The sequence below is a fragment of the Nyctibius grandis genome, chromosome W (genome assembly GCF_013368605.1).
Source record: "Nyctibius grandis isolate bNycGra1 chromosome W, bNycGra1.pri, whole genome shotgun sequence".
Taxonomy (NCBI): Eukaryota; Metazoa; Chordata; class Aves; order Nyctibiiformes; family Nyctibiidae; genus Nyctibius; species Nyctibius grandis.
The window spans coordinates 9,342,647-9,353,078 of NC_090694.1; the positions used below are offsets into that span (position 1 = coordinate 9,342,647).

The window sequence follows — 10,432 nt, forward strand, 5'->3', positions numbered from 1 at the left end:
CATGGACACTATTGCACAGGTTATCCATCACTCTGAAACATGCACCGCAATTAAACAAGCCAAACGGTTAAAACCTTTGTGGTATGGGGGGCAGTGGTTGAAATATAAATATGGGGAGGCCTGGCAGATAGACTATATCACACTCCCTCAAACCTGCCAGGGTAAACACTATGTGCTTACCATGGCAGAGGCAACCTCCGGATGGATGGAAACACACTCTGTGCCCCATGCCACTGCCCGAAACACTATCCTGGGCCTCAAAAAACAAATCTTGTGGTGACACGGCACGCCAGAAAGAATTGAGTCAGACAATGGGACTCATTTAAAAAACAGTCTCATAGACAACTGGGCCAAAGAGCATGGCATCGAATGGGTATATCATATCCCCTATCATGCACCAGCCTCTGGGAAAATTGAAAGGTACAATGGGCTGTTAAAAACTACCCTAAAAGCAATGGGGGGTGAAGCCTTTAAAAACTGGAATAAGCATTTGGCACAAGCTACCTGGCTAGTGAACACCAGGGGATCTATCAGTCAAGCTGGCCCTGCTCAGTCAGACCTCTTACATACAGTAGAAGGGGATAAAGTCCCTGTGGTGCATGAAAGGAATCTGTTGGGAAAAACTGTCTGGGTTCTTCCTGCTTCAGGCAAAGGTAAACCCATTCATGGGATTGCTTTTGCTCAAGGGCCTGGATGTACTTGGTGGGTGACGCTGCAGAATGGTGAAGTCCTACATGCCCCTGAAGGTGATCTAATCCTGGGTGAGAATACTTAATTCTGAACTATATGATGTTAATTGTTACATGATACTAACAGTGTTCATAAGTGTCTTACAGGTTAAGGCAGTGGTGATGAGACCAGAGCTAGCTTTATCAAGCGGTGTCCAGTAACCTCCTTGAGACTGACATCTTTAACCTGCAACCTGTGGGCATGAACCATGACAAATGTCATACCATCTCTCCTGCCCTGAGAGACTGCTATGACAGATGTGATTAACTAAATGAGCTTAATCTGTACAGAGAGATGAATCAAACTAGTGATATCTGTATATATTTGAAAAGGAAAAGGTGGGAATAGTAATCCAAGTATGATATGAACAGTACAGAATAAGAGGTAGAAGGTCCTGATTTGGCCTAAAACAGAACCAATTTTCCTTCCAGTGATTTTTACTTTCAGCTAAGTTTCTTCTAATTAACTGCACTTTCTGAAAGTAACTGCATGTTTTGCAGACAGTGTCTGCTTCTGGGACTGATAACACTCAAAGTTCATAGTTATCACTGAGGCACTGGTAGGGATGTTATATAGAAAGGCTCTTGCTGTACTTATTCTTACAGAAACCAAGGTCACCAATCAATTCCTCACTGATTACAAGTGAAGAGCCACAGGAGGGTGGCACCTCCAGGGAGGAGCAGACAGGACAGGTGACCCAAAAAGTGACCAACAAGGTATTCCATCTCATACATGTCATTCTCCGTATAAAGCAGGGGGATCATAAGGGTCCCTGCCCTTTCTGCTATAGCCAGTGTGCGAAAAGGACTCTGTCCATTTTCCTGCTGCCCCCGATCTGTGTTCCTGAATCCAGTTCCCATCCGTCGCTGGGCCCAGTCTGGGCCTTCCCAAAGCCTGCCCTGCAGTGCCAGTGGTGACATGGCTGACATCAGGGGAGCTCAATCTTGGTTTTGTATATATTTAATTATTTCCATTATTATTATTATGCTCTTTTTCATTATTATAGTTTATTAAAACTGTTTTAACTTTCCAAACCCATAAGTCTCCCTTTTCTCTTTCCCTTCTAGGGGGGGAGGGAGGGTTAATAGAGAGCATCTGCCACCAGTTTAATAGCCAGCCCAGCTTTAAAACATGACAATAAGGCATCTGAGCCAGTCACAATAGGGTGCATCTGCCACTCAGTCCCAGTCAGACTCACTTCAGCTTTCAATACAGTCAGCTCTTGGGAGCCCCATCATGCCAGAGATAGAAATCAATTCTGTCCCTTTATAGTTTGATGACATTAGTGTGCATTGTATGCCAGTGTCCACTAGAGCCTTACACTCCTGTGGGTCTGATGTGCCAGGCCATCGAATCCACACAGTCCAAAAAATACAGTTGTCCCTCTCCTGCACCTGGCTGGAGGCAGGGCTCCTCTAATCCTGAACATAGTGTTCATTATCGACATCTCTGATGTAGCAGCTCAAGGAGATTTGATCCCCATTATTCACATCTGGTAAATAGGGATCTGAAGCCCATCTACACTGTCTGGAGAGCTTCCCATTGGAAACTAGAGCAACAAGTTCCCTGTTTATTATCAGTTCACCTTGCAACTCACATATGCATGTCTAAAGCCGAGATAGGTTTTCCATACCATTTTTTCATGTCCTCTCCATGGTCATGCAGGAAAAACCACAGGGTGCCTCGTGTACCATCTCTCCTGAGCAGGTCTTGCAGAGGAACGCTGTCTCCTCATAGCAGAGATGTTCATCAGTACAGGCAGAGAGCAGGGCCTATCATCCATCTGGGACAATTTTTCTTACACCTCACTGCATAGTTCTGAGGATTTGTCAGACAGTTCTTCCACAGCTGAGATGCTGGCCCATGGGGAGGAAAAGAGATTGTCTGCATACTGCCACATCCAATTATCTATGTCACCCACCATTGGTGCCTCATCATCTTTCCAGGTAAATAGTGCTAATGTGTTGACATACGGCTATGGCACACTCAGTACCCACTTGCACCACATGGGTCCAGTAACTGAGTGCATCTGGATCTACTGGTGTCTGGGGGTCATCCAGGTCAGCAAAAATCAGCTCCCACACAGCTATTTCCCTCAGATTCTTAACCCCTCTCTCAATGGTTGTCCACTTGCCTGCATGGTATATGACATCATCCCTAAAGGGATACTTGTTCTTCACGATTTGCAGGAGTCGCCACCAGAGAGTGAGGGGCTCTGCACCTGTCACAAGACCCCTGTCAATACCCACTTCTCTAGCCATTGGTCCCAGCTGCTTGGCTTCTCTACCATCTAACTCAAAAACATTAGTTCCATTATCCCAGCAGCAGAGCAGCCAAGTAATAAGTTGCTCACCTTCATGACTGCTGTAATCTTTACGTATACCTCACAGCTCACTCAGGGATAAGGATTGAGGGGTTACTTCTGGCTCATCCTCCTTTGATGCCCCTGGTAGGCCATCACAGCCTGCTCTTTTTGTATACTTCTGCTTCTGTACAGGGGCAACTGATAACAGCACTGGTTGAGTGCCTAGGTTAGCTGCATCACCCATCACTGGGGGCTGATTAGTTGCAGCCCTTGTTGCCAAGGTCTGGGTCATCACAGCAAGTGCTTCCTGGAGTTGAGCAATCACAGTGCCCAGTGCAGAGATCTGAATAGCCTCTGGGGTAGCCAGGGTTCCTGCTATAGGGACTGTCAGGGTCTGAGTATCTGCAATTCCAGTCATGGGTGCTGGGGCAGCTGCAGTGTCTTTCATAGGGGCTGGAGCTGCTGTGGTACCTGGTGCAGGGGCCAGGGCTTCTGCAGGGCCCATTACAGTGGCTGCAGCAGCTGTTCTGTATCCACCCCTATACCCATGTTGCACTCTAAGTAAGAGCAAGAACTGAAAGACATTCAGAAGGCCCGACAATATGAGCATGGTGGTTGAAACATCCCATGGGTATTCAAAATTCTCAAAAGCCATTGAGATCAGCCTCAATGGGAAAGGAAAGTACATGTCACCCAGTCCCATTCCACAGAAATCAGAAATGGTCCCAGTTCCAAACAAATTTATAATACCATAAACCAATGCCAAACAACATAGCAGAGTGATACCTCCAAGTCCATGCCCAGAAGTGATAAACACCACAAAACCAGTAACAAACAGCATCAAAGCCACACATTTGATTAGCCACCCCAAAAGCAACTGTAAAAATCAAACACCAGAGAATTCCACCCCGCCACCCTGCTACTGATACCAACATAATGAATGCTCATAACAAAAGCAGTCAAATCTGTGAAAACTTCAACCCTCCGAGACTCTCAGATCAAAAGTCTATGGTTCTCCTGGGTGAGCTATTCACGTTGGGCACCAAATAAACTATCTTCATTTAGCCCACACCCAGGGCTAAACAATAAGCAGTTCTTCCATCACCCAAGACCCCAATTCCCTTTCTCAGCTGGGGAGGGAAAAGGAGGGATACTCATGGGTTGTAATTTAAACAGATTTTATAGAATAAGGAAACCAATATCAACGATAATACAAAAGACACAAAATTATACTTAGCCCACATAGTGATGGCAAGTCACTCCAGTGATAGTAATCATTGAGCAGGGGAGACCGAGCAAGACCAAGCTGGTGGAGGTAAAAAAAGCAGATCAAAAAGCCCCAACCATCCCCAGCAAGCTTTCCCATTTATAGTGAACATGATGTTAATGTTATAGAATACACCTGTGGGGGCCAGCCTGGATCAGCTGCCCTGGCTTTCACTGCTAATAGCCTTGATCACCATACCACAGGTGGCCACAAACAAACAAAATAGAACAGAAAAGTGATTCTATAAGTTTTATCCCCACAAAACCAGGACACTGTGTTACCCCATAAGCATCATCTTTCTACTGATATTGACTAAATTGCTGACTGTATACAAAAATATATATCTATATACAAAAAGATATCCTATAAGCCACATAATCTTTTTTTTTTTTGATAAGGAGATACAAAATGTTCAGGAAATAACAAAATTCTTTAAAATTCATACCTGGGATTGTTCATTTGAACTCACTTCTATGAAGCCACACAGAAATACTTTAAGCTTTTCTGAAATTGTTCCTCAAGAGAGATGAAAATCAATGATACTGAACTTTCCTAACATAACACTATTTATCAGCAGAGAGGAAGTAAAAGGCAACAGCCAGGGCTGACCATAGAAAAACATCAGGACAGGAGAATAGCAACATTGATCATACAAGAACACAAGAGCAGAAGTGAAATAGAATTATACAACAGAGAATCAGGAGGTTGGCAGCTGTTGCACTGTGAAGAGTTTTCTTTAAGTCATTACCTCTCCATCTTCAAAAACAAAAAAGGAGACACACACAGGAAGACAAAGAGACTTCTGTACAAGTGTGCCAGGAAAAAAGGAGACTATTACTAATAATGCAATATGGTTACACAGAGTTGAAGCTCAAGTTTGGTCTGACACAGACATTAGTATCAGCAATAAATTAATGCAAGCCTGCTGCCACCCTGTGGTACTTCAAAGTAACTACTCTGAAGAAAGTAGCACACTTTCCTACACTTCAAAAAACAAACTTTAAATTACTCTCTAGTCAAACCAAATGTGTTTGTTGTTGTTTTGTGGTTTTTTTTTTTTTAAAGGAACTCACTACTTACAATATCTCCTGCTGATAAATTTTAAATTTAGTTTAAATTTAACAACACTGGAGAGTTACATGACTAAAAAGACAGCTGAGCACAAGTAATATCTATTTGAGCCCAGATTCAAACCCTGAATGCCCAAGTCAACACAGAGGCTTTCCTCGGTTTTGAAGCAGGTCTCTCTCCAAACCAGAGAGAGATGACTGACATCTAGTCCAACAGTTTCAATCAAGAATTTTCTAGTCTCTAAACACCTAGCAGTCTGGTCTTCCAATTGCTTATCTTCCTAGAAAACATGCTGAATAAACTTTCTCATTACTTAGAAAACAAGCACAGTTTCTGCTCACTTCTTACCACACACATGATGTAAGAGAGGATGGCACCAGAGGAGCCAATGAGTGCACCAAAAATGGTCAACAAGTTGTTGTTCAGTAGAAAGCCCTCAGCACACAAAGCCCATCCAGAATAACTATTCAGGACAGTAATAACTACAGGCAAGTCAGCACCTCCAATAGCTGCTGTTAAAGTGACACCCTGGAAAAGGAAAGAAAATACACACTTCAGTATAAGCCATGACTAAGGAGAACATGCAAAGAGGACAGTCTGCCTGCAGCATTAAAAAAAATATATATGAAGTTACTTAATAACCCAATCCAAGTATTTTCAATGTAGGAGACATCAAGCTGTGGCCTGAGGATTTGACTTACCAATTCTGTCTTCTGAGCAAGGACAGGAAGGCACTCCACTGTCCTCATCCTGTGCTTCGTCACATGTTTTTACTCAAAAAAATATCCCACCAGCTCCACGGAATTGTTCATACTGAGCAGACTTTGCAAGACTCCGTTTACAGAATGGTAATATGTAGGGTAAATTTTGCAACAGCTTGCGTGAGTGAATGGGGAAAGTTACACATGGGGATAATCTTATTAAGTTATCATGACAACCTGTACATCCAGTGCCTTTATAAGTATCTTAAGGATGAACTTTCCAAAAAGTCTTTTAAAATATCAGTTTATCATATAAAAGCCTCCATTTCATAGCTGCAAAAAGTAATTATATACATACATGCCTGTTCTTTGGAACAGTGTTGTTTTATAGCTAGATTTAGGAGAGTCAGTTGCTGAGGGATTAGATTGGACTGGGCTGGGCTGCTGGCGGCCCTGACCTTGAAGGAATGGAGCTATGTCCTTGAAGAGGTTAAACCTGAGAGTGAAGAGGAATTTAGCAAGAAAACAGAACGCGAGAAAAGATACGGAGTGACATTCCAGCTGCCAACCACAGACTTGTGGCCAGCACATGACGGCAAATCAGCAGTTGTGGTTGGGCGTGTGAACAGTGAGTGCAACCAATCACAAAGCTAGCCAGCTAGAGGGGGGAAGATATAAAAAAATGGAGTAAAATAAACACAGGCGCTCTTTTTGCTTTTGCTCTTGCTTTGCTGCCTGCTTGAAACTATCCTTCTGTCTCCTGTTTTTATTTGACCGCTGTGACAAATATAACAACAAGTTGCTACTTGCAAGTTAACATACAGACACTATGATGATAGTGACTCAGGATGATAAAATACAAGAGGAAACTTGCAAAGCTGAAGAATGAACTGCTTGTTTCACCTCCTGTAATTCCCCAACTTACCATTATGGCTGAGAGAGCTGAGACAGAACCTAAACAAGTAATTCCCATAGTGTAACTAGGATCAATCGTATATGGAACCATTCCGCCAACACTGGCAGCCAGCAATCCTGCATTCAATGCATGTCGACCAGGCAAGAGCAGTGGTGAAGAATCCAGGATACCTGCAGTCAAACACATATTCAGAGATTGACACATACATGCAGGAGAACCTGTTTCTTGCCCCAGAGAAGACTGAATACCTCAGCAAAATAAAAATTTTTTTTAAAAAAAAAAAAAAAAAAAAAAAGGAGGAGCAGAAGATAAAACAAGTTAGTTGAAGCTGAGACCTTATGCTGACTCAGTACACATTCAGACTTATTCTAGATTATCAAATACTCATGTTTAAACTCTTGTTTTACTTCCTAATCTCTCTTAAGTGTTTCAGAATAATCAAAGACCTCTTTTCCTCCTGAAAAGTGCCTTTTTTTTTTTTTTCTTCATTAAACTTACTTAAATTCTGGCCCCCAGTCTTTGCATGCCATGCATGAAGCTCTGCAATAGGAAGCTCTTAGCTGGAGCTTCTTAGTACAGGTATTATCTCAGTCTCTCAAAAGCTGTATGCTTAGAAAAATATGACTACACAGATAACCCCAAATATAAAATACTCCTGCTTTCAAATGCTTTAGTTTCACCAGTACCCTCAGTCACACAGATTTCCCACAGCTTCCCACATTGGCAGAGACTTGAGGGGAAGAGAGGTTTGGAGATTTGTGATTCAGTTTAAAAAGACAAACAAGTATTTATTTTCATCCTATGCTTTAAAACAACACAGCAAAGAGTAAAAATAATTATCCATTACTTTTGATGTAAGTAATTACTTACTGTCTCATTTAAATTTAGCTGAATTCAAGAGAAAGAATGAACTGACCAAAGTATGTGACCTGCTACCTCTAGTTCAATAGTATAGACAAGCTTATTATTATGGTGCTGATATGACAATGGAAGGGGGGGGAAAAAAAAAGAAAACAACAAAAAAATATGAGTGTGCTGAAACAGGCAGTGAAGTTCACCAGGGACATGTGCACAAATCACTAGGAGTGGTGGAGAGGGGAAGATGAAGAGAAAGAAAATAATTGAGAAGAAATAAATGAGTAACTACTTAGCAGAAATACATACTACTGACAAAGCCTTCAAAAAGATTATTAGAGAAGACAGCTTTCCATCCATATCATGCTTCCTCCTTCAGTTGCTGGTCTCAAACACTGAAGAAAGCAAACAGATGTTTCCCAAAGGAACTATTGCAAGGCTAATAACAAGATTAATAGGAAGCTCTTAATACCTGTACTAAGAAGTTCCAGCTATCTGTCTCTCAAAAGCTGTGTGCTTACAAAACCAAAAATAAATGCAATAAAAAAACCTTCATGTGCATAAGAATCAGGAATTAGCAAGTGTTTAATTTAGAAGGCATATTTACTAAAACAGTAATAGGCATGGGGTTTGCATAGTAGGTAAATAGATAGTGGATTGGATGGTTTAAAGTGAGTCAAGTCTTAACTGATACTGCAGAACTACCTACCTAAACAAAGCCTGCAATGCTAAGAACAAAATCCCATAAATATTAGTGGTGCTCACTGAGTCCAGCAACACCAGGGTTTCAATTAAAACGTCTGCTCAGGAAAACAAAGTTGTGATCATAAAGGTTCAATAAAATAGAGTCAGGTACAGTGTCTTAACAACACTAAAGCAACACTCATTTCTAGATGAGATGAATTGAAGGAAGCTTATATGATTTGGTAATTAACAGCAGTAATATGTCCAAGCACTGAAGACAAACCATTCATAACTAAAGCTGTACACAAGCAAAACCAGAATTTTTTTAAAAGTACACTCATAAGAACTAAACATATAAACTTTTACCTGATGCAAAATACAATGTTTCATTCCAATTACACAGCAGTCTAAAGGCAGAGCTAAATCTTGTGGGAGGCCTTTAACAAATAGAATAGTTCTAAATAGAAGGTCTCACCTTGCAGTTTTCCATAAGCAGCAAGAGAGCCACTGAAAGTCACCCCGCCAATGTATGTGCCAAGTTACGCCACAATCTTGGTGAGGTTTGCAGCTGGATCAGTAGCAAAGTGAGGATCCTCACAGTGAGGATCACCTGTGAGTATTCTGCTATACAGGTGAGCATAGCAGCCAAACCAACCAAACTATGGAAAGCAGCCACTAGCTGAGGCAGATCTGTAATCTGGATACGTTTAGCAATCGTCAAACCTATTGAGAGGTGAAGACAGAAGGGAAGTCTTACAAAACACAACTAATCTGTGCAGCTAGAAATTGATATATCATGGTTCAGTGTGCAATGAATACATGCACGCACATGCCTGTTCCAGTGGAAAAATTTGTTCTACACTAGAAATTGCTATGGCATTTAACAGAAAGCTGCATATGGGTATTTTGTGCAATGAGAATATCATGGAAATTAGAAGATTAAAACATATCATGTTCTTAGAAGCTTCATTAAGTATTGAGAAATTCAACATTTCAGTTAAGAAAGCACAGTGTGAAAAAGTGAATTTGGCAGCATTCAGTCAGCAACTGAACAGAAGTATGAAGCTGGGCAAGTTCATTCACCTCTGCATACCCAGTTTCCCTAACAGAGATTATGTGCTCCTGCTTTTCCACCAGTCTCTCCATTCTTTACCACATCCTGATGCATTAATAAATGCCCTGGGACTTATGATTCTTTGTTCACATACTTGCAAAATAACATAAGCAAGCCATAAATGTAAGTTAACCAATTCACCTGTGACCTATACAATATTTTGCATATATACAGCTTGCATAAATGCATGTATAGAGAATATATTATTAGTTTCTAGTATCATACACATACCTATGGTACCACCAAGTGCCACTGCACCTGACATCTGCAAGAACAATTCAGGTGAGGGTTTAAGGCCTCCAAGAGTTGCTGCTAAGCCTCCTGCAACACCAATCATACCCAAAGCATTTCCAAGACGAGCTGTTCCTTGGGTGGACAGACCAGCCAGGGCACCAACACAGCATAAGCCTGAGCCCAGATACATCACCTTTAAAATAAGAAAAACATCAATATACATACATGAAGTAGAGGCACAAAGTGCATAATTATCAAAATCTTTCTGATTACACAAAAGGGCAAATTTCTCCAGAATGTGTATAAGTCACCAGATGGCTTGTTCTTAACTGAAGTAGAAGTCAAACTCTTGACTGTGAGAAACTGTTGTATGGGATGTGATTTTGGTCAATTAATATGCAATATCTATTCAAACTTTTTCCCCACTTCATGAGCTTGGTTTATCTGCACTGTGAATACTAAATTTGCATCAAGCCAACTTTCCTCATCATTTCAGAAGCAAGTTTTTCTTTAGTACAATCCCAAAGCTAAACTACACATTATAGGAATAGTTTTG

General features: G+C 41.4%; 1 protein-coding gene across 1 annotated transcript in view; it reads right to left on the minus strand.

Annotated features, from left to right (window-relative positions):
* Positions 1–10,066, minus strand: part of LOC137675666 (NAD(P) transhydrogenase, mitochondrial-like) — an 86,905-nt gene extending 76,839 nt beyond the window's left edge. Inside the window, 5 exon segments of the mRNA XM_068421842.1 lie at positions 5,721–5,900; positions 6,999–7,159; positions 9,004–9,124; positions 9,127–9,251; positions 9,874–10,066. Of these exon segments, the coding sequence (XP_068277943.1) occupies positions 5,721–5,900; positions 6,999–7,159; positions 9,004–9,124; positions 9,127–9,251; positions 9,874–10,066 (780 nt within the window).
* Between the last annotated feature and the right edge of the window lie 366 nt (positions 10,067–10,432).